Here is a 25,863-nt window from a genome sequence, read left to right as displayed (position 1 = left end):
TCATATGAGTTGCCCATAGTCACCACGCTGGGCAGACGGGTTGGTGACCGCAGGCCTGGCATTGTCGCACCGAAGACGCTGCTGCCCGTCTTCGGCCTGTGTTGCTAAAGCCAGCAGTTGGATGTTTATCCCGCCATCGGTCGGCTTTTTAAGTTCCAAGGTGGTAGTGGAACTGTGTTATCCCTTAGTCGCCTCTTACGACACCCACGGTTACATAATTGGGTTTATGTTATTATGCTTTACAGTTTAAAGTCTGTTTGTCTGTTTGACGTGTTTAAAAATTAGTTACTTCCATAGTATGACATTTTAAATTTTTCATTTTATTTTCTTGTTATTTTTTGCCGCATCGTACCAGTCAAATGTTATAATGTACTTATATGATATGTTACGTCCGACCTGGAGTATATTGAAACGAGTGGAAGCGTGATCTCAGGTACGAACGGGACGAACAATTGTCTGCAGTACGCAGAGCTAACACTCAATGTCTTAAATAAAAATCCTACCTTAGTTTCACTGAATACTGTTCGGTGAAGCCTCGCCAGGTATAACTTAATTAACATCAAACTATAATTGGCCAATCATTACGTCTAATGCTAATCAATTATACTTAACTGAAGTGGCGGGCTGAAGCAGGAACCAGCAATCAAAATGGCCGTTGTTCGGCGTGGTTCCCTCACGTTTTTCACAATAATTCAACAAGGAATACAAGGAATACACTTTGCTATTAACAATTAAATTACTTCAAACAACAAAGGATGGTTCGATCAACAAAAGGCGATAATTTTTCGCGAGAACGAACAAGTACAAACAAAAGCGTAACTTTTATACGGAGACCGGAAAAACGATGCAAATTTTTAAATTCAAAGGTGACGAATGACAGCTCATAGATAAAACCATTTCGTAAACTATACTAACTGTCATAGATAATATAATAGTTTAGTGTTGCTACATTTGGTTCATAACATCTACCCGCCTCGGCCAGGACTACCTGGCCGCTAATCAATTGGCAGTCGTGACAAGGTTGATACCGCTCTCTTCAGAACAGAACCGTCCACCCGAACCTCAGCAAAACGGGGCACTCCATCTGCTCCAAAGACGAGGTTAAGAATGCGCCCTCTGCGCCAACACAGTGGCGGTGAGTTAGCGTCCTTAACCAGAACGAGGTCACCAACATGCGGTGGATCAGTCTTGTCAGTCCACTTAACGCGCTGCTGGAGAATATGCAAATATTCCAAATTCCAACGTTTCCAAAAGCTCTGAGTGAGTTGTTGGATCAATTCAAACCGCGAGAGACGATTGAGTTTCACATCAACATAGGGGTATTCCGGCAGGGCGTTCAGCGGCCGTCCAATCAAAAAATGGCCCGGTGTGAGGGCTTCCAAATCGTTAGGGTCTGAAGAGATCGGGCACAACGGGCGTGAATTCAACATGGCTTCAATTTTGCAAAACACAGTTGCGAGCTCCTCAAATGTTAATACGGACTCGCCAATTACTCGTCGCAAATGTGTTTTGGCAACCTTTACAACACTTTTAAAAATTCCTCCCCAGTGGGGGCATGACGCGGGACTGAACTTCCAAGTTATTCTGCGACTAGCTAGTCTAGACGCAATCTCAGTCTCATTAGACGCCAAAAATTCATATATCTCTTTTAAATAGTTATTTGTGCCTTTGAAGTTGGTGCCGCAATCCGACCGAATCAAGGACGGTAGTCCTCGTCGTGACACGAATCTATCTAACGTCGCAACAAAGGCCTCTGTCGAGAGGGCTGAGACTAGTTCTAAGTGTACCGCCTTGGTGGACAGGCAAACAAAGACGCACAGGTAGGACTTGACCGTTTTACTGTTCCTGAGGGTCGAGGTCTTAACCGAAAAGGGACCTGCAAAGTCCGTCCCAACTCCAGCAAAGGGCCTTGTCTCTGTGACCCGATCCGACGGCAGGTCACCCATGATAGGCTGCATGGTAGAGGCCTTGAGTCTATAACAAGACATGCAGCGAAAGACCACACTACGGATCGTCCTTCGGGCCGATAAAATCCAAAATTCTCGTTGTAAAATGGCCAATAAGGCATTACAGCCGGCGTGGGAGTTCTTGATGTGACGATCAGTCACCAACAAACTCACTAAGTGGCCACTTTTGGGCAACAGGAGGGGATGACGAGCTCCATACGGGAGGTTTGCGTTCCTTAGACGCCCTCCGACTCGCAAAAGACCCGCACTGTCCAAAAAGGGGTTCAGTTTGCAAATGGCTCCAGACAGCTTACATTTGCCTTTTCTCAAAATATCAATCTCATTTTCAAAGTTCTCTTCTTGCACAGAACGAACCCAATGAAGAAGAGCATCCTGGAGCTCTTGTGGCGATAAGAACGCCTCCAAGCATTTGTTCTGTGGGTGTCTACAATTTCTGGTGAAGCGCTTGATCCAAGCGGTGACCCCCAGTAATTTGTCTAATGAGCTGTAGCGATTCATTAGGAAATCTGGGTCGAACGGATGGTCCCGCCGTTCAATCGCAAGGGTTCGCAACCCAGGCAATGTGACAGTATCCAAGGCCGGTGTTCGCGGCCAATTAGATTCTGACCTGGTCAACCACTCAGGTCCCCACCACAGGGAGTGCTCAACCAAAAAGGGGGCCATACATCCCCGTGATGCGCAATCAGTAGGGTTGACTTCGCCAGGCACATGCCTCCAGATTAACGGGGTTTCCGTTTTTTGGATCTGAGAGACCCGATTTGCAACAAACACCTCTAAGGTGTGGACTGACGTCTTCAGCCAACACAGAACAATTTGACTGTCAGTCCATGCATAGACCGTGGCAATGTTAACTGACGGGCATAACGTTGACATGACGTGATTCAAGAGGCGAGCAAGAAGGGCCGCCCCTGACAACTCTAGCTTGGGAATTGTCAAGGTAGTTCGAAGAGGCGCGACCTTGCTCTTCGCCATGACCAATGACACCTTCACTTGACCATCCATGGTCACGGTGCGCAAATATACGGCTGCTGCGTACCCACGTTCCGAAGCGTCCGAGAACCCATGAAGGGACGCTGTATGCTTCCCTGGTGGAAGCATAGCACGGGGCAACGATATCATATTGATAGCAGGCAATGAGGAAGCAAACAGGAGCCAGTCCTTCAAAATAGCTTCGCGGAGTGGCTCGTCCCATCCAAGACCTGCAGTCCAAAGTCTCTGCAGGAAGCATTTGGCCCAGAATATGACTGGGCATATCCAACCATTAGGATCAAACGTTCTCGCGACAGTCGACAGAACCAGCCGTTTCGTCCAAGTGCGAGGCGAATCCAAATCGACGTTGAACGTGAAGATGTCCTGGACTGGTCTGTACTGTATTCCAAGGACTGTCATCATGGTAGGATTGTCACGGTTCTCAAATAGGTGAGGATCCTGCTGGTGGTCATGAGGTAGCCCATCCAAGAGCGCAGGTAAGTTGGAGATCCATTTACGCAATTCATATCCTGCGGAGGCTAGGATGCCAATCAATTCGTCACGCAAAAGGAGAGCCTCTCTCTCCGTGGACGCACCAGTGCATATGTCATCAACATATAGGTCCTCCTTCAAAATAGCGGCTGCGCGAGGAAACGACATACGCTCTCGATCTGCGAGCTCCCAAAGCGAACGTATGGCCAAAAAGGGGCTAGACCGCAGCCCGTATGTGTTCGTGTTGAGTTCGTAGACAAGTATGGGATCTTGCGGGTTTTCCCGCCACAATATCAGCTGGTATCGACGATCATCAGGGTGGATTACCGTTTGCCTGAACATCATCTTGATGTCAGCTACGAAAACGAATTGGTGACGCCGAAACCGCGTGATGACGTCACAAAGGTCCTTAAGCAATTTGGGACCAGAATGAAGACACTGGTTCAAGGACACTCCCGATGTGGTCTGCGCAGAACCATCAAATACTGTGCGCAGCTTGCCACTTGACGGCTTTATCACAGCATGATGCGGGAGGAAAAAATGCTCCGTCGAGCGCCAGTCAAGTTTTGACACAGACATGTGTCCCAAATTCTCATACTCCCGCATGAAGTCAATGTACTTCTGTTTAAGTAGCGGGTCCCTGCTCATGCGGCGTTCCATTGCCAATAAACGCTTCTCTGCAGTAGGCCGCGAGTCGCCAAGGGGCGGTCGTACGGCAAGAAATGGCAATCTTGTCATGATCCGGCCAGAACGAAGATAACTGGTGTTGCTCTTGTAGAACCGTTCACACTCCTCGTGTTCCGGATCAGAGCGGGGTGCTTGTGGTGGCTCTTCCACTTCCCAAAATCTCTGCACGGCGTCAGAGAGGGCGGAGCCCACCATCAAAGCCGTTCCAGGTTCAGCAGGAGGGGGAGCCCTCAATACAGGCCCCATCAATGCGAACCCAAATATGGTCCGGAGGGCTACTAAGCCACCTGGCTGCAAAACACGATCCTTACCGAGTAATATTTTGCCCAGTACATCGGCGCCAAGCAACAAATCGACCGTGCCAGGTAGGTCGAATTTAGGGTCAGCCAAGTCCAAATCGGCGGTCAATTTTACCGCATCCGCAGACAACCGAACTTGCGGGTGACTGCCCAAGATGTTCTCCATCACAATGGCCGACGATCTCAGCGTCGGGCGTGGAGAATTTGAGGGCGAGAACTCAAACGAAACGTGGCCCTCAACCGTGGTTACAGGGGCGTTCCCGACACCTCTTATTACATCTGAATACTTTTTAATATTCAGGCCAGTCTGCCCCACCAACCAAGACGAGGCTATGCACCCTTGTGAGCCTGTGTCCAATATTGCTCGGACTACAACCGAGGCGCCCGTCCGTCCCCAGACCCGGACATAGGCCGTGGGCAAGAGGACGGTCTCAAAAGGGGGTGGTGCATAGCGGGGGCAGACGCCAACATCCTAATGTTGGCGTGGCGGCGATCTATCGCCGCTGTCCCGGGACGGCACGTCAAAACGAGGGAGTGGTTTAAACTCGCCCTCCTCTCGATGGCGACTGCCACGAGTCATAGTCGGCGGTTCGTAGCGCCGGGAGCGTCCGTACTGAGGGTTGCGCGGCTCCAAACGGGGACGCTCCGCCAGAGGGGGGGACGGCAATCGTACCGGACGTGCGTCACGGTAATCGTGGTAAATGACTGGAGGTGACCGTGATTGGTCACGAGGGTGCGGTGAGGGCGAACGGGGCACAAAGGTGCGGGATTGAACCCGAGGCCCCCTTCCATACCCGCCCGTGGGGCTGCGCGCCGAATCATGTCGGCGATCCACAGCAGCACAATCTGCGTGGCGGGGGGGAGGTGAGCCGGACTCCAAATTGCGGGACTGAGCCCGGTGTCCGCTCTCATACCCGCCCGAAGGCGACCCCGGGTGGTCGCGGCGGCCATTTGCGTTGGCGCACAGCACCTTTAAATGTTGCCCTCCACAAACAGGACACGGGTGCATGTCGGGGCAAGCGCGCTGAAAGTGGTCCCCCAGGCAGGAGAAACACCAGCCTCGGGCCTTAGCAATCCGCCTACGAGAGGCCACATGCAACGCTACAAAGTCCGGGCACTGCATCGTTCGGTGCCCCCGGGACTTACAGAACCGGCAGACCGGTCGCGCAGCCTGCGCGACTGCAAAGCGGGGGGACGCCCTTCCCTTTGGCGCCATTTGAGCAGTGCGCCGTTTGTTGGTGGGTCCGGAGCTTGATAGTCCCACCGGCGCATCCATAACGTCGCCCATGCGACACTCATTCTCCAGGAACGCCAACAATTGCTCATAACTAGGGAGAGGAGATGCCTCATCCCTAGTGTGCGCCTGTTCAAAACGTGCTCTCAGGGACACCGGCAACCGCTTGAGCATAATACGCACCAACCAGTATGACGACTGGTCAACCGGCAGGCCCAAGCGGCTAAGAGCATTGGTAGCTGCAACGAGGGGGTTAAGCATCTTGGTCCTCAACTGGGCGGTATTACTCACGACAGGAATGTCCATTATCTGGTCGATATGAGCATCGGCCAGACAGCGCTGGTTTTGGTAGCGCTTGGTGAGTAATGACCGCGCGACCGCATAGCTCCCTTCACAAATCGGGAGGTGCTGCACCAATTCTCTTGCCTCTCCATCCAGCACTGAGAGCAGGTAGGCCAGCTTTTGGGACAGGCTCAAATCCTCCCTAGAGTCCACAAGGCTTTCGAACAGGCCGATGAAACCCATCCACGCGTCGAGTCGACCATCGAAATGGGGGAGATCCAGGTTAGGCAGTCGGGTCAAAAGGCCCACGGGAGTCTTCAAAGAGGCCCTTGTAGGCGGTACTCCGGCGCGCGAGGCTAAGATCTCCCGGGCGCGTTGGGAGATTTCATCGGCGAGGCCCAAAATTTGGACGTAGTCCTCGTGGACTTGCTCCCGTCGCTCCTTCGGAAGCGACTCCATTGGCACATCGTCAAGGTGCAGAAGGAGGCGCTGGTACAGAGTCTCGACCTGTTCAAGTCGAGCCGGGCATTTCTCGTACCTGTCTATTAAGGCCTCCGTGCGGTCTTCCCTATTCACCAAGGCGACCGCTGAACAGAACCATCTCAGTTGAGCTGTGATTCCTGAACAAGATTCACGGACCATGGTGACCGCGGTCGAAGTCATCTTCAAAGGCACAGATATAACAACAGTAACAACAAACAATAATCAAATTAATTCCAATGAAACAACTGCTATCACTGAATTGAAATCAAGTATCAAATCTTAAATAACTTCAGTAATAATACAAGAAAAAATTAAAACTAAGTTTTTTAATCTAATATTTCAACAAACTAGATTCAAAGCAATAACACAATTTACTCAACAAATTAATGAATTTACTGATAAATACCCATTTAAACAGCTATTTCTAATCTTATACTAACAAACAAGAGTATTTATAAGAAATTAACCTTCAATAAAGCATAAGACAACAGCTGTTATTAACTCAAATCCAAATATTAGACCTTAAGTATCTAAATATAATATTTTAATAAAGAAAGAATTAAACAAATTGTGACCTAACTTATTCATACAATATAATAAACTGAGCAACAATAAGTTAACCACGCTCTGCTACCAAAACTTGTTACGTCCGACCTGGAGTATATTGAAACGAGTGGAAGCGTGATCTCAGGTACGAACGGGACGAACAATTGTCTGCAGTACGCAGAGCTAACACTCAATGTCTTAAATAAAAATCCTACCTTAGTTTCACTGAATACTGTTCGGTGAAGCCTCGCCAGGTATAACTTAATTAACATCAAACTATAATTGGCCAATCATTACGTCTAATGCTAATCAATTATACTTAACTGAAGTGGCGGGCTGAAGCAGGAACCAGCAATCAAAATGGCCGTTGTTCGGCGTGGTTCCCTCACGTTTTTCACAATAATTCAACAAGGAATACAAGGAATACACTTTGCTATTAACAATTAAATTACTTCAAACAACAAAGGATGGTTCGATCAACAAAAGGCGATAATTTTTCGCGAGAACGAACAAGTACAAACAAAAGCGTAACTTTTATACGGAGACCGGAAAAACGATGCAAATTTTTAAATTCAAAGGTGACGAATGACAGCTCATAGATAAAACCATTTCGTAAACTATACTAACTGTCATAGATAATATAATAGTTTAGTGTTGCTACATTTGGTTCATAACATGATATATTGTATCTTAGAGTATCTTTTATTGTTTGTTTGACATATTTCAGAATTAGTTATTTTCATAATATTATCATTCCGTTGGTATGAAATTTAAAAGTATTTATTTTGTTTTCTTTCATTTCCTGTTATTTTTAACAAAATGTTATTTGGTACATATAAAAAATAAACATGATAACATTAGCTTATACAAGACCTGATAATATGTATTATACTCCGAACAGCGGATACCGTCTATCTGATCAGAATTGCTTTATCATTTATAAGTATAAAGAGTTATTACTACCAGGATAACATAAATGCCTGTCAGTAGACCAGAGCAACCATTGAAATAGTAATTCATGTTTTCTCAATACGAAGAACACCTGCGGGATATCCGGCAATGCAAATTTAATACAGGGGAAAAACTACTTTAGTACGAAGTAAATATAGTGTAGTTTAGTTTAAAAGGTAGATCGCAAAGCAATGCTTTTATTGAAATGTTACGCCCGCAGTCTACATTTGATACAGCGAGCGAAATGTAAGATGAGAAACTTGTAATGTGGATACATCGTGTATATAGTATTTAAAAGTAATATAAAATATGTAAGAAAAATTATTTCAATAAATTTTTATAAATATCACATTTGTTCTCAAAATTTAAAGGTACTTTTATCCTGAAGCTAACTACCAAGTTCACATTTGACTGCTACTTTTAATGTGTGCCAGATTTGAGGCCAGTTTCACTGTGTACTGATAGTCCTCAGATCCGATGTAACCGATGAACTATAAAAGTTACTAAAAAAAGTTATTTGAATTTAAAAATAATTTTTCAGTGTGCGTGTTCAAACATTATTTCCTTCATACGTAGTAAAAGTGAAGTAACTTTACCTTTACCTATTGTAATGTATGAACAGGTGTTCAAGTAACAATTGTAATACGTATAAAGAAACGTTTCAATAGTTCGATGCTCGTAAATCAAAAGAAAAATTTATTTTATTTAAGTTGACTACAAAAGCACTTTTGAATTGTTGTTTTATAAATTAAAATTAAATTCGTTTTAATGTGTTCATTGTATGTTTAGAAGTGGAGCTACAACCGATTCGGAATGTAGATTTTGAAGAGAAGAATCGGCCAGAAAGTCACTTTTTAAAAACAAGTGTGTGTGTGTGTGTGTGTGTGTGTGTGTGTGTGTGTGTGTGTGTGTGCACGTTTCACACACAGCAGAAATAAAACTTCTAAAACGTAGCCTACGAGATAATTTTTTCACCGAGAATATAAAATACTGTGTAATGTATACTATCTCTTTCTCTCACCGGCTTAATCCTATACATTAATGTATCTGTTTCAATATCGTGACGTGTTTTCGTTTCATCGAGCTTCAAATCACAACGATTTTAAAAAAGTTTCACTTCCAAAACTATGTTTTATTATAAATTTTGTAATATCTTGATGTACAGCGCCACTAAATCCACACATCTTTACCATTAATGTCTTGAACCTCGTAGAGAATGTAAACAAATTATTAGCATCAACTTTATATGTTCCTAAACAAAGAATATCTAAAAGGTAAATGGTATTGATGACTGTCAAGGAACCGCGTATAACTCTGCAAGCCGCAGAGCAATCATTACATACAAATGGCATGAGATTTACCTTGCGGCGTTTCCTCATCGATTTGCTTAAAATGAATCTTAAATCTTACTTCCGTAATGACGTAACCCTCTCAAAACTTTTAATTCTTTAAAAGTTTTCCTTTTAAGTATTTGTTATTTGCATCTTATACCTATAGCCTTTTCTAATAAGTGTTGGCTTTTCCAAATGCCAGAAACATTATAACGCAAACACTCAAATTTCTAGTGTCGGGTATTTCCAAATATTAACCTTTCTAAGTCATTTATATCTCGTCAGTGACACAGTACTTATAAGATCGAAGGATGATATTTTTTATATAATTTATTTTAGCTCATAAACGAAAAAAAAAACCAACTTCTATCACATCGATAAATAATACGATGTAAATTGTCGATAAAACAATCAATTAAATACTCATTACCAAATGAAAATAATCGTCAGATTTCAATCTAATTTAAACACCACATGAAAAGCACCAGCTTTCGATTAAAAAAAGCATCATCCAAATCGCTACATCCATTTAAAAGTTATAAGATAACACACAAAAAAAAACATTCGAATTGAGAACCTCTTCTTTTTTTGACGTCGGTTAAAAAAAACAAATAGTCATTGATTAGCGAAGACATTTCCTTAATTTCCATGACACCTATAATCACAACCTCATCACAATAATTATGACTACATTTATCATTTCTTAGTAAAAACAAAATAAAAATACAATAAACTATTGATTTGTATTGTATTATCATAATAGACACTTGAACTTATGTTAATTCATTATTCGCTATTGGCCCGCACGGCTGAGCGCATAATATTGTGAAGGCAGTGCAATCCTTCGATTTATGGGAGGTTACGAAATGAACTTGGGACTATAATTATGGTAGACGTCTCTACATGCTAAAGATATATTTTCTTATACCTGGGAATATTGAAAAGATATACGTGTAGGTTCTGTATTTTATCTATTTCCATTAATGTTATCTGTGAAATCTAGATTGATTTCTATATTCAAAGAATCATTCGTTTTGATGTTCGAACCGTTCAATTTCGAATTTGAACCATTCGTGAGAAAAATGAAACTTGTTTTAATAGACCTCAAAAAAGATGTTCACAATTCGATTCTATTTTTGAAGTAACACCTCTTTACGCACGCTTGACTTGAAGAGTACCTAAGTTGGCGAATGCAAGAGCGTTACGAAAAGTTGATCGAGTGATGGGAACGGAAGATGAGAGGGAGATATAAGTTAGTGAAGATAGAAAGACAGAGAGTTACGTTTTGTAAGTTTTACTTCAGTCGTGTGGTCTAAAGCACACACTTTTTTATGTGTACATTCCCATAACTTTTTACTAGATGTACCAATTCTGATTATTCCTTATATGCGAAAGCTTGTGCTTGTTGATTTTTCGAGCCATCCCTAATAAGTATCAATGTCTACTCGAAGTCGATTTTTTTCGTTGGAAAACAAACAAAATTAATTTAATAAAGGAATCGGACATGAGCAAAACCTCTTTGAAGGAAAAATAACAGGGTATATATTTTTCAAAGTTTCCAGATCAAGGTTTCGCAGGTCATCAAAAGATACACGTAATAACCGCACGTAAGACTACAAATTTTCTAAAATGATGCGCCAAGACGCTGTTACGTCCAATGGCGATACTCGAGCTAGTTTACTTTACCGAGAATGGAGATAGAATATAAACCCAAAACAACTTGATAAATTGAGTTTCTCAATGATACCAGCCCGGATTAGTACGTGTGACCTTCTCTTGAGATTCACGTGTCTGTTCGTTGGGTCATTTCGATTACCCATCTATACAAAGTCATTTCAATACAGCATAGGATTTTATTTTTAAACTATTTAAAGCTAAAGATTTTATCTCGAATTTATATTTTTAACACGAAACGCGATATTTCCGTTCAAAACAATTAAATAATTTTTATAACGTTAAATATATTTTCGCACGTACATCTTAAAAGGCATGAAATCACGTTTTCCTGTTACCGCTTCATAAAATAATTATGGAAGACTGTTATGCTGTACCATTATTAAAATTTATCACGGCACATTGGCTACACACGCCATGAGAATCAGAACAAGAGACCCTATGTATACTAGATTATGCATTTAAAATTTCATCACAAACTGATTGAGACTTTATATCATTAAGATAGAGTCGATTTTCAGTTGAAGGTTATTGATATGAGATTTATCGTGGACAGCTGACAACACGAATTTGCTGACGTCACAATTAATCAAGATGTGTCAATGGATACGCTCGTAAATCGTTCGATGGCTGCGGACACGCACACCGACGGACCTAGATGAATTATATATTAATATAATAAATTATTATTTATCGTTTTTAAAATTATCTTTATCTTTAACGGGTTTTCGTTATGGGATGTGATCGTGAATACCATCAATCTCATCTTGGAATGCTATAGCGTAGTTTATATTTAGAATTTATAAGAGGACTGGCTGCGCCACGTGGTTTTACCCGCGTAATTTCCGATCCCGTGAGAACTTCGGGATAAAATGTAGGCTATGTGTCAGTCTAGATCTCCAGCTGTTTAAGTACCAATTTTCATTAAAATCAGTGCAGTAGTTTTTGAAGAGTGGCAAGAAAAGAAAAAAGCATGAAAATTTGTATTATTTCTTTAATTTGTGTATATATGCGAGTGTCCTTATGTAAGCTTTATCTGAATTTTTACTAATACCCGATTTTGCACACCTGCAAACGTCTGCTCTTGTACGTCCTAAAGTTGGCTGGTAGAGAATGCTTTTAGCATTAAGCCCGCCTTTTGTAATAATAAATAATAATAATAATAATTTATTTCAGACATGTCCATATTTTTGTTAGTTACATTTTTTCCTAAACTATGTTAGTTCCAACAATTGTGACCAAACAAATTATACCAAGTCAAAAATCAATAAAGTACGGTTCTTTAATGTATTGTGCAATAAAGTATTAATAAATAAATAAATAAATAAATAAGCAGAAGAGAATTTGTCTATCACATTAAAATACTATCCCACCGCCTCATTTACAGTCTGATGTTGTTTATTTAGTTAGAAACCACGATTTCTTTTTTAAGGTAGAACAAAAGCAAACGAGCCTGATTGTCAGCAATCACCGTGGCTTATGGATACCAGTGACATCAGGAGCAACTCAAGCGTGATGCTTACCTTGTCCCTAACCGTCCTAGAACCTTACTCATAATAGCAACTTATAACTCCTTGCAACATCAATTTATAGCTATATATAGGGTAATATGTCTCAAAGAAGCATAATTTTACATACATTGTAGATTGAACAGACTTTTGCCACAAACGGTATGCTATTACCACATCCGTTCTAGACGCTTACACTGTAACTTCTTAATACTACCATTCAATACAATTACTTTAAAATGTTCGTAACATATGATTTTAAATTAGCTTCATTTATCATTCAAATATTAATGTTCATCTAGACTTAATTGCTAAGCAAAAAGTTTAACGATTCCAATTGACATTAAAATGTAAGGCATTTGAAAATTGTTTTTGGAACGAAGTTCCTTATCGCACGGTGCACGCGCTGAGCGGCTGGCAGCGATATCGAAAAAAGCGTAACGAAACTTTTTTCGACACTTCTCGCTGTAGTATACAAATATAGGTATCAAACATACCTGACATATTTTCGTTACCACAAACCAATTATTACTGTGATTGACAATGATGATTAAATATATCTTAACTTCTGTTTATTTTTATCATCACACATCATCATCACATCAGCCTATTGCACTCCACTACTGGACATAGGCCTCCACAAGTTGTAGCCAAAAATTTATTTTTATAATAATAATCAGTGTTTATTTCTAAAATTAAAAATTATAATTAATAAAATAAAATTTATACAGTTTCTAAATTTTTATTTGTTAGTAACTAAAATATTTTATAATTGTCTTTTTTAGTTTATTTATTCCATGTACAACTTTGTACTTTTGACATATACCCTTTACTCCTTACATTAAATCATTATACAGAAGTTAATATATTTTATAAAAAAAATTTCAATTTAACTTTGTTTACTTGATATTTTACAATATAAATTGCGACTGTACAGCAAATATCTATCAAAAAGCGAAAGGAACTTCGTCCCGAACGGGGGTCCATAGACCCCACACCTTTACTATTATTATTATTTTTTTTTGTAATTGTGATGACGGCTTTGTGCTATATTTTTTATTTTTTGTATAGTTTTGTTGATTTATTGTTGCTTTAACTTTTTTGGCGACGATATTAATGAAATCAATTAATTAACTAGTTAACTACTTAATGTAACTCTGTAAGAATATCGAGCAACTAAAACTAAGCTATGCCGAAATACTAAATAAGTACAGAAGTTGCTGGACGCTGCAGCTAATATAACCAGCATTTGTGAGACGTCAGTAGCAGTTTATCTGTTACCTTATCTGCTGTGTTAGACTGTTACGTGTCTGCGCTATCGTGCTCCAGCATACGTCTATCGTAAAGCCATTTAAAATTTCACACGTATTTAATAACGATAGTTACACCGCTGATTCAATTACAGTAATGGCTCGATCGCTGAGGCCGGTCATTACGTTATTACGACTTGTGATACTCGGATGAGGGGCGACACAGACGCGCGACTGGCGCAAAAATGTCGCTACCTACTTTACTAATTTAAATATGTTTTTGTACTTTTTTGAAGTTGGTAAATGCTTGGCATTATTATTATTATTTTTTGTGTTAAATATATTTAAAATTGAAATTAAAACCAGAATTTTGAGCACATACAAAATTATAATGAAGTAGCAGGTATGAACTTAGTAAAAAGATTTTTTCTTTGTTGTTTGTTTGTAATCGTTAAACATGAAATCATTCAAGCGATTTAAATAATGTTTATAATATTATAAAAATACATTAACGAAATTCACAATAATATTATAGTAAATATTGTTGTTGTATTATATTCTTTAATATTGTAGTAGGAATGAGTACGATTGTAGTACGAATAACTATCAATGAATACGTAATATTAAATAAAATCTGTTTCTAATAAATAAATGATTGATTCAGCCTTGTAACATCCCACTGCTGGGCATAGGTCCCTTTCTATATAAGAGAAGGGTCGGAGCTTTAAAATAAATCAATGTCAGTGTCTATAGTCTGCGCTGCTCCTATTGCTCAAGATGAAGAGTTCGTGTAACAATCGTCAGTCTGTAGCACCTCTTTATGTGTATTATTTATTATTTAATTGCATCGCGGAGGGTCAAATGAAAACGGGCTAAAATGGATTCGTTAAAATCTTTAGCGTACTTCCATTTTATTTATTCGATTAGCCTTAATTCACAACACAAATGTTCTTAAAATTATTTTAACACACTTCAAAAAAAAAGAGGTTCTCAGTTTGACTTTATTTTTTATGTGTGTTACCTCATAACTTTTTACTAGTGTATGATATGTATGTAAGCTGTAATGTTGATTGAAGCTATATTTCTTCGTTGGCGAGTAAACTAAAATATTTAACTGCGGTTGTTTGACTAGATTACTTGAATTGCCTGTCTAAAACTATTTTATTTAAATATTCCATCGAGGTTCACACCTGCCACCTACTGTAGTAAACTTTTTATAGCTTATATGGGAGTGACCAATTTGATGTTATTAAATATTAATGGGTGTCTAAATATTCGAATATTATTTTAATTAGTTTAGTTACAGATAGTGTTAAACTTTTGTTTATTTTATTTTTTGATTCTTTACTGGACACCACAAATATGTCAATAAAAACAATCTTAAGATAGTTACAGATGGTGTGATTTTGAAATTTTTGTGTTGAGAAATGTGATTCTTTTTACTAATATTACAAATAAATAATAATAACACCAACACTTAATATACTTCAGATTAATGAGAAACACAAACATCTGTGTAGACAATACAAATCATTGGTAATTTAAAGACAAAAATCTTTGAAAAATTAAAGAATAGTCATGAAAATATAGCAAGAATATTTCGTCCAAAGGGAATTCTAATCGGTAACATTACATTTGCTTTGTTGGAGACTCTCGTCCACTCTCAGTGGAGCAGCGTAGCGAAATATCTACCAATCTTTATAGTTTTAATAGAGTTTGTACTGTGTGGCTACGGTACTAAAAAATATAGCCACCCCCTCTCTTCCGGTGGGTGTCGTAAGAGGCGACTAAGGGATAACACAGTACCGCTACCACCTTGGAATTTAAAAAGCCGACCGGTGGCGGGATAGCCGTCCAACTGCTGGCTTTGAAATACACAAGCTGAAGACGGGCAGCAGCGTCTTCGGTGCGACAAAGCCAGAACTGCGGTCACCAACCCGCCTGCCCAGCGTGGTGACTATGGGCAACACACATGAGTTCACGTTATTTTTGGCGTAAACTTGTGGAGGCCTATGTCCAACAGTGGACTGTATAGGCTGTAATAATAATGATAATGATGAGAATTTGGAGGTTGTTACTCAGCGGTGGAAACAGGCTCGTTCGGTGTTAATTATACAAATAAAAAATCTTTTAAAACTGTGCCCTGTCTTTCAATCGGTATCTTTTGCATGGATTCATTATAATCTCGTATAAAAAGGATTGAAAGAAAAACATAAAAACGATAGAAACAAAAGAAAACTTAATCAAAGAAGACCACAAACAAAGAGAGAACAGTGAGATGAACGCAGTAAGTAATGATAAGAATCAAATCGAAGCTCGTTCCACTTTACACAATACACAGCGTACAACACGGCAAACTAACACAAACGCAGAAACAAGAACGCGGAAATAACCCTTATTAACAAAACATAAGGAATATTATTAGTTACAGCTTGAAATAGGCTTTGAACGGCGCACGGTATCAAAAAACTTAATCGATTGACTAATTGTTCATTATAGCGCTTTTTGCGAAGTCGGATGAATGGAATCGTGAATGTATTGTTCGTTTGTTCTCGTGAATGATCGTGTAACAACACTGTTATGTATTTAGTGCTAAGAATGAGTGCTGTAGCTGTTGTAATTATATTAAGATGGAAGTGATTTTTCGTTTCGCCTTCTAACCTCTAATAAATTAATCTATATTGTCTTCTAATTTTTATGCGAATTTTATTTAAATGAAACGACTTTTTCGGATTTTATCGCGGTTTATTAACTTTTGAGATTCCCGACGTTTCGAATACTTTACAGCAAACCTGGTCACGGGAGGACTGAGTCAGAGGTCCTAACGTTACAAAGTTATTCGAAACTACCCGACGTACATCGATATTTTATTTAGTCCTATCTACGCAGAATGTGCTAATTGGGTCTTAGTAGGTATATTATGCTTGGTTTTTGATTTAATTATATTAATAACGGGATCCTAAGCAGGTGGTAATAGCCAGCCATCTTCTCTATTGAAATTTGGATCTTTTTTAATTTTAATAGCCTCACGGATCATCCTTGGTTGAAATCGGTGTTCTTTTGCGAGGATCTGTGGTTTATTAAATCTAATATAATAAAAAAAAATATATAAATTAATCTATATTATAAAGCTGAAAAGTTTGTTTATTGGTAAAAAGCGCTAATCTCAAGAACTACTTGTTCGTATTCACTTTGTGTTGGAGAATCCATTTACCGAGGGAGGCTGTGGGCTATTTTTTCCACAAATTAAAATTATTTATTTTTGTCATGACTTGTCATTACGTTTCGTTTATTTTTCCAGAATCGAACTTGTGATTCAAGGGACAAATGCTACTAATGTGTACCAGTGTATCCGCCATCTCGTATTGGAACAGCGTGGTGAAGTTCCAATCCTTCTCGTATCGATCCTGAATCGATCGATCGTGTAGGTAGTATTAAGCCAAAATAAAAGAAAACTCCTAAATTTTGTTTAATTACTAACATACAATTTCAGATTCGATATACCTTAGAGATATCTAACAATAATATTTAAATACTTCAAAACAGAAACACTATTAATAACAATATAACATAACTTAAAAAGAAATGTATCAATTAATCAATTAAAATATTTCCGCATCCCACTCGAAGTATTTTATAACTTTGTGAATGACTTCACGCTGTTATAGAAACAGAATTTAATTAACAGACAACGACTCGTTAGCGGTGATAGCCATTAACAATATTAGCTGCGAAACGCCGACAACATTGTAAAAATCTTAGAGGAGTAATTTGTTAAAATAAAACAAGTCAATAAAAGTAGTAAAAAAATATTTATTTATTTTTATTAGTATCAATCTTTCTTTCGTTTAACATATATGCTTTATATGCAAAAACATATCTATATATGGTCAGATTATATTATATAAAGTTTTAACTGAGGTAGGGCACAGCAGGAATTTCCTGCTCAAAATCTGGAGCTGCCCGACTGGGGTAGTACCTCGACCTTACAGAAGATCACAGCTAAATAATACTGTTTTCAAGCAGTATTATGTTCCTGTTGGTGAGTAAGGTGACCAGAGCTCCTGGGGGGGATTGGGGATTGGGTCGGCAACGCGCTTGCGATGCTTCTGGTGTTGCAGGCGTCTATAAGCTACGGTAATCGCTTACCATCAGGTGAGCCGTACGCTTGTTTGCCGACCTAGTGATATAAAAAAGTCAACAACAGCCTTTTATCAGGTACGCTTAAAAAATTATTGACTATTAAAATTTTAAAATATACACTTTACATATTACTATTCAAATTTTAATAGTTTTGGTTAAGTTGCTCAAGTTTCAAATAATGTTTTTATCTATTTTTTTGTGGTTATAATGTTTAAAAAAGTTGTATCTCAAAATTTCGAAAATAGCAACTCATATCTGACACGCTCTCCACGTAGGAGAAGGATTGGAGCGTAATACTGCTCCACTGAGGGTGGGCGTATATGTTCCAACTATGAGTAACGATTGCTATCTTATATTTATAATAAAAACCGGGACCGACGGCTTAACGTGCTCTCCGAGGCACAGTGGGGAGACCAACAAGGACAGACATCCAAGCTGGTAAGAAATATTTGTTCAAATACAAACATCCTTCCCAAGCGGGAGTCGAACCCGCAAACCGTTCGTGTTTTAGGCGACTACACGCACCACACCAGAGCGGTTGTTATACAATTTCGTTGTTGAATTCACTTCATGTGTTAATCTTCATTTATTTACCAATAAATACTAAAAAAGTATGTCTACTCCGAATCGCAACTGGAGTTTTGATCTTTAAGAAATATTGCTTGATATTTATGTATTAAAATGTTCTATTAAGTTAATAAAATTTTGGTACAGTTAATGTACGTATACTGTTATATAAATCTTACAAAAACAGCTAAAAGCGCTAGAAGCGCTGTAAAACGTCACTATACATCAGCATCTCTTAGGGAGTTCACTCCAATAAATAAGTTTCAAATCTATTTATACACCTACAAAAATAAATAAAATTGAAGGGTCTGTTTGTAATATTAAAATTACCACTTTTTACTAAATACCTATGGATGTCCGGTACACGGTACACGGTACATATACCAAAATAACATTTTTTACAATTTTTGTCTGTCTGTCTGTTTGTTCCGGCTAATTAACGGCTGGACCGATTTTGACGGGACTTTCACTGGCAGATAGTTGATGTAATAAGGAGTAATTTAGGCTATTTTTATTTAAGAAATGTATTTATTTTATAACTGCGAACTGAACTAAAAAAAATTTTGTTAAATTCCACGCGGACGATGTCGCGGGCACAGTTAGTTATAAATAAAGTCGTAAATTTAGTAACGAGTATATGTAAGTTAAATATTAAATGTTAAACACAAACTGCTAGACTGTAGCGCGGTGTTCACGATTCCAATCTTATCTCGTTAGACGAATGCTATTGATTTATAGTAACAGACGCTTCACGGATATATGAGCTGTAATTAATAGCTTCGAAAACTTTACCTGATATATTTGAACTTCCCCCGATGTGGTATTATTGGATGTTATTACGCCTACTCGAGATAGGTTTACCATGTTTATTGCAAAACAGCTGCGTCATATCGTTTTAGTTGAGTGATCTCCGGATCCTCAGTTATTAAGTATTGGTAGTTTGTCTATTCTGAAAATACAGGTGTAAATTTTTGTTATTAAAATGTTTTAGTCTAGCAACTGCTAATTATTTAGTCAGTTCAGCCTATAACAGTCCACAGCTAGGCATAGGCCTTCCCAAGTTTGCACCAGGCATCCCGGTTTTTAGCGATCCTCATCCAGCCTACACCGGCAATCTTACGTAGATCGTCGGTCCAAAGGGCCGGAGGACGTCCCACACTGCGTTTGCCAAGATGAGGTCTCCACTTCAGAATTAATGAATCGGTAAATAAGTAAAAATGACGAATTTGTATCTGCTTTACTGGCTATTTTGTTAAAAAAAAACGTTGTCATGCAACACCCATATAGTAAAATAATGTATTCAAAAAAATATTTCCTTCAATATTTCAATACGCACAAGTCATACTTTCTATATTATTAGCATAATGTACCACAGTTTGTGTCGGCGCTGGCGAGTTCTCATTTCATGTTGAAACGACACGCACATTTCAAGCAATTATGAAAAATCTAAACAAAAGAATCTTGATTCGAGAAGGTTATTATTCTTTTCTCCAAGTACGTCAAAACTCAAAAGCACTCAATCGTCATTTTACAGATTATAAGTATATGAAAGTCTATGAAACTATGTTTTTGAACATTTATTAGGGTCTGTAAATTTAAAATACGAACCAGAACTTTTCGTATAGTTGACCAAGAACTCAAGACAGTCTTAATATATACGTACTAACATTAGTTTCTAAGTTTTAAAATGTTACTAACAATTTTTATGGTTTAAAATCTGAAATTAATTATTATTATTCTTATTTGTGTGTGGTGTGGGCCGAGTAGAATAGCACCACCCCCTTTCTTCCCGTAGGGGTTGTTAAAAGGCGACCGAGGGATCAACCTGCCTCAAAATTATCGCGGTCCTGAAGAAGAAAAACTTCATTTCAAACCCAGGATGGGGTCTCCGTCAAGCATTCGTGGCATAGCTCTAAAATGCGAAAGACTCCTGCAGCCGAACTGGCTCCACACGTATCGACTCGTCGTTCCTGTGGGCCTATCCAGCGAAGTCGAGAGGGTGGCGCAGAGCTTAGGCAACTCTGCGTCTTCCTGAAGAGTGTCCTAGGCGACACAGTGTCTGTCTGACACTTTCTAAATCGAAATAAAGCTAATGATGATTATTTTTTTTATTATTATTAATCCACGTGTAAGATTTTTCAGTGTCGTTTAACTCAAATCAAAGCCAACTCAACGTCAAGCACATATAAATAAATAATAGTAAATAATAAAATTAAATATCGGCTGTCCTTGAGCACCGTAGTGCTGTTATGAGACACTGCTTATTTTCGGAGTGGATAACCTTATCTTGAAGAAACCAACGTGACATACTTAATCCATATCGCCTGTTTGACTCTCAGCTTAAAATAAAATGAGTGCATCTTAAGGACTTGTGTTATAATTTCAAGTATTCCAAAAAAAAGTGTGTGTGCAATTCACACGCGGCAGAAGTGAAACTTCTAAAAAGTAGCCTATGAGAGATTTTTTCCACCGAGAATATTAAATACTAAGTTATCTATTATCTATATATAGTTATCATTCTATTTCATTCTCTCCGATACATTTATGTGTTTGTTTCTTTATCGTGATACATTTTCGTTTCATTGAGTTTCAAATCACAGGGATTCCAAAGAAATTTCACTTCATAAAGACAAATTTTTACATAATACATATTGATAAAAAAAATCTGGTAACCAGGAAGCTTTTCGTTAAATGTATTTGCAGATATCAATATTCAAAATATTTCAAAGTGGTTTTATATACATATTCTAGCTCCTGTCCGCGACTTCGTCCACGTGGAATAGTTATTTTGAAACATTCTTCATTGGTACTCCGCTTCTATTGGTCTTAGCGGGATGATATATAGCCTATAGCCTTCCTCGATATATGGGCTATCTAACACTGAAATAATTTTTCAAATCGGACCGGTTTGTGAGATAAGCACGTTCAAGCAAACAAACAAACTCTTCAACTTCATAATATCAGTATAAATTTGCTAAATAACTGTATACTGTCCGTATCATACATATTTTCTTTAAGTAAGCCTTATGTGATAAATATTATATGCCTGTGACACTAGGATCAATTTGTATCGCGTGGTAGTTTTATCACTTCATCTTGAAAACGTCAATACTTATATTTGTATCGATATCAACGAGTTGAGATGTCATGACTGTGACAGTATTTTTTACTAATCAATCTAGGATAGCAGCAGCGTATTCGGTGCGACAAAGTCAAGTACTGCGGTCACCAACCCGCCTGCCCAGCGCGGTGACTATGGGCAAAACACATGAGTTCACGTTATTTTTGGCGTAAACTTGTGGAGGCCTATGTCCAACCGTGGACTTTATAGGCTGTAATGATGAATCTAGGATATTCTAATCTAAGTAAGTCTGTTGCGCTGGCGCTCGCGGATTCGATGTTTCTTGACAGACATTTCTATTAGCCATATAGACTGGGTTGTCTGGACGAAATGGCTAATTAGCCATAAGCCAACCCGTTGTACTTCACTGTCTGTAACTATCTTTAAGCTTTGTTTGTAATATATTTGTGGTGTACAATAAAGTATAAAATAAATAAATGTTTGCTGTGGTCTGTGCGTTTGTGCTTGTGTATTGTGTGTTTCCGGACCCCCGACACAGGAGAAAATTGTACTGGGGGCTGTTGAGTGTGAAGCGTTTATTTATTTAAGTCGCTTCAGCCTGTAATATCCCACTACTGGCCATAGGCCTCTTTCCCCATGTAGGAGAAGGATCAGAGCTTAATCCACCACGCTGCTCCAATGCGGGTTGGCGGATATATTCCTTACTATGAGTAACGATCGCTATCAGGTGTACATGATAACAACCGGGACCGACGGCTTAACGTGCTCTCCGAAGCGCGGTGGGGAGAACCATAAGGACTACACAAACACCCAGACCACGGCAAACATCTGTATAGCCAATACAAATGTTTGTCATGTGCGGGGATCGAACCCGCAACCGCCAGCGCAACAGGTACAATCCATGGCTGTAACCGTTATTACATGTTGTACCGTATTTATTTAAGATTACATGGAAAGTCTTCAGTCATCTGCTAACCTGACTTACTCGTTTTTTACTTATTTTCAAGTGTGAAAACACATTTAGTAGAATTTGATTATTCCGCCTTGAACGCAATAAATAGTAGTTCTTTATAATAAACTGTGAGTGAGGAAATTCAGTTACCAAGCCGATTTAATTTTTTATTGATAAAATACAATGAATGTGTACTTTTAGCGAATCTCATTGAAGCACACCCGAACAATCGTCGCGACGACGCAGCTCGCGATTGTTCCATCTATTGTTACTCGTTGACAATGTATTGTTCAGCGAAGAATGCTGTCGATCGTGACGTGGGGGTCGCCTCGCACTGAAATAAAAATAGCGTATAATTATTCGTACGCGCGTCGAAACTCCGCAAGTTACAGGACATGAGCGCGACACTCGCGCACTGAAGTGAGAACTGCATCTGTCACCATGTTGCACTGCATGATTGAGTGATAAATTGGACGACGTGATATAAGTGATAAATTTGACGAAGCGATAGTGCAACGTTCGTAGCGCTAGTTTATGCTGAGCTGGTGGTTATAGGTTCGATCATCGCACGACATACGAGTACATTTAAGTCAACCGTGCAGATATTTGCCGCAGTTTGGGCGTTTGTTCTTGTGTACTGTATGAGTTTCCGGGCACCGACAGAGAAGTAATGCCTAGTAGGGGCCGTTGAAATAAGTAGGTACATTTACTTAAACGGTATAAAGTCCCGCAATACCACTTCTACTTCTAAAGTATTTTGCATGTCTGTAACAGTTTGTAGATCCATTATTTCTCTTACATGAAAAAACGCGGAAGAATTCGTTCAAGTAAATGTAGTTTGAGAATAATAGCTTGGCGTTTTTAATGTTAAAAAGTCACGAAAAATAAACCGTGCAAAATTTCATTAATGTGCGTGATTGGTTACCTACACTAGGCACTGTTCGACAAAAATGCAGTTACCAACGCAATATGACGTAATAGAGTGGTGTTGGCATTTCGGCTTAGTATATAGGTCTTCATTAGTTCATGTCATCATGGATATTAATGATAATGATTGATGGTAGCTTGTAATTAAACTTCTTTTTCATTTATTATGTACTACAATGCCATTTTGATGATTCCTCTTTATGAGAAGCGATTTTGTAATATTTAACCCCGCGTTGTCGGATTTATAGGAATGGTACGTCAAAAGAAAAACACATTTTGTCGTTTTGTTTTATAGTTCTGGGTCTTCTTTAATAACATTTTGGTAACGTATTGATTTAGTAGTGACAACAACTAGCTGTTACCCTAGTACACGAAAGTTTTATTCCTTACTATACCGACTTTGTATATTTATTTATTTATTTTTTATTTCATCATTATCATCATCATTAAAGCCTATAGAGTCCACTGCTTGACATAGGCCTCCACAAGTTTACGCCAAAAATAACGTGAACTCATGTGTGGATGTCGTAAGAGGCGACTAAGGGATAACACAGTTCCACTACCGCCTTGTAACTTAAAAAGCCGACCGGTGGCAGGATAACCATCCAACTTCTGGCTTTGAAATACACAAGCCGAAGACGGGCCGCAGCGTCTTAGGTGCGACAAAGCCAGGCCTGCGGTCACCAACCCGCCCGCCTAGCGTGGTGACTATGGGCAATATACATGAGTTCATGTTATTTTTTATTTATTTATACTTTATATCACAGTTACGTGTACATTAAAAAGAAAAAAAAAATGTGCAGACCACACAGGGCACACAATCATGACATACATTTAATAAAATCATAAATATATACAAGTACTAGATAAATACACAAACTAGGAGCTACACAAACTGCAATTTCCTACTTTTATTTTTATGTGACATGAACGAGACTTGTATAACTTCAATTTGAAACGTCAAACATCAATTACTCCGTCGATCGATCGCAAGTATGTAATACAATGTACGATCATTATTCCTTCACAATACACGCCACACAAACACAAATACATTCCAATACACTTACACACAAACGTAAATAAACGTATTCCTTATAAATAGCTAATAAAATAACTTCAAACACCAAAGAGGCCATATAAGAGTTTACAATTGTAAACACACAACATACCTTCCAATATGGTCTTGAAAGTAAGTGATTAGAGTAGCTTCAATACAAGATATATAAACACGATTCCCAAGAGAGAGAGATAAGATCTTAGAGTGCATCTGCTGGTCACAGGCGAACTGCCGACCCTTTTATCTATAACGAGGTATTACCACAGTTTAGACGTTGTATTTTAGGATTGAAAAATTAAAATGTAATTTAAGAAGGTAGACTTTTCAAAGCACGACGTAATAACGTAGCATAGTTGTATGTTAATAACGTATGTTATGTTAGGGTTCAACTGTTTTGTATTGAACAACGTTTTTTAGCCATTTATATAATAGTTGTGTTTGCAGGCAAACGAAGAAAAACCGACTTCAATTATATCGACAAGTAATACAACGTAGGTAGACGAAAAAATAGTCAAGTAAATACGCATTATCAAAGATTATTCCAAAAGTTGTGATCAGATCTCGATGAAATTTAAATGTGACCACATGATAAGCATCGGCTTTCGATTAAATTAAAAATCATCAAAATCGGTACACCCAGTAAAAAGTTATGCGGATTTTCGAGAGTTTCCCTCGATTTCTCTGGGATCCCATCATCAAATCCTAGTTTCCTTATTATGGTACCAAACTAAAGATATCCCCTTTCCAACAAAAAAAAAATTATCAAAATCGGTTCATAAACGACGGAATTGTCCCCGAACATACATATATATAACATACATATATATACATAAATATATATATATATATATATACATAAATATATATATATATATATATATTCCTCCTCCTTTTTTTGAAGTCGGTTAATAAATTGAAATGTGTTACATTCAAGTAGAATATTTAAAAATATTTTAAATTGGTATTTCAAAATATTTTAGTTATTCAGAAACTATCGTTGATTTGGACAACTGATTCATCTAATACAAGATACGAAATTCGATCGGTACAATTTTTTTATTTGTCAATTAAACATTTTATCACACATATCAATGATTTTTTGTATATTTAAGTAGTCTTTGGAAGCGCTCTTAAATCGTCGTTAATCGATATTAATTTATGAATTAAATTAGACATCCTAAAACTAGTGCTACGTAACTTACGCCACAATAAAACTCTATATAATCATGTAACATGTAGCCAGAGCTCCTAGGGAAAATCGGGAATAAGGTCGGCACTACGCTATCACTAATCCTGGTACTTCTGGCATCCATAACCTATGGGATCCGCTTTGTAATAAAAAAAAACGTAAACCAACGCGGAGAGGGGGACATCTGTATCAAATCGCAAATCGCAGCCTCACCACTCCACCATACCTCGTATGTCTATATCACAAACATATACGCGACTCATATTCAAC

At 38.6% G+C, this 25,863-nt stretch overlaps 1 protein-coding gene and 1 long non-coding RNA gene across 2 annotated transcripts in view; both read right to left on the bottom strand.

Annotated features, from left to right (window-relative positions):
- Window positions 1–995: 995 nt before the first annotated feature.
- LOC123662159 lies at window positions 996–4,580 on the bottom strand. Its single transcript, XM_045597043.1, has 2 exons — window positions 2,261–4,580; window positions 996–1,393 (listed from the first exon to the last, which is right to left on the bottom strand). Exons 1-2 carry the CDS (start codon window positions 4,578–4,580, stop codon window positions 996–998), a joined length of 2,718 nt encoding a protein of 905 aa, XP_045452999.1.
- Window positions 4,581–22,572: 17,992 nt separating this feature from the next.
- The window catches only part of LOC123661989, a 63,281-nt gene continuing 59,990 nt past the window's right edge, over window positions 22,573–25,863 (bottom strand). The window contains exon 2 of the long non-coding RNA XR_006744421.1: window positions 22,573–22,751. This is a non-coding gene — a long non-coding RNA (uncharacterized LOC123661989). The remainder of the gene's footprint in view (window positions 22,752–25,863) is intronic.

Source organism: Melitaea cinxia, chromosome 18 (genome assembly GCF_905220565.1).
Source record: "Melitaea cinxia chromosome 18, ilMelCinx1.1, whole genome shotgun sequence".
NCBI lineage: Eukaryota > Metazoa > Arthropoda > Insecta > Lepidoptera > Nymphalidae > Melitaea > Melitaea cinxia.
Note: the sequence above shows the minus strand (reverse complement) of the source record. Positions and strands in the feature narration are given on the sequence as shown.

Coding starts and splice junctions, on each gene's coding strand:
- LOC123662159 (XM_045597043.1), bottom strand. CDS start 4,580: ATGGAGAACATCTTGGGCAGTCACCCGCAAGTTCGGTTGTCTGCGGAT. Junction 1,394..2,260: donor TATTTTGAGAAAAGGCAAAT/GTAAGCTGTCTG, acceptor CGATCTCTTCAG/ACCCTAACGATTTGGAAGCC.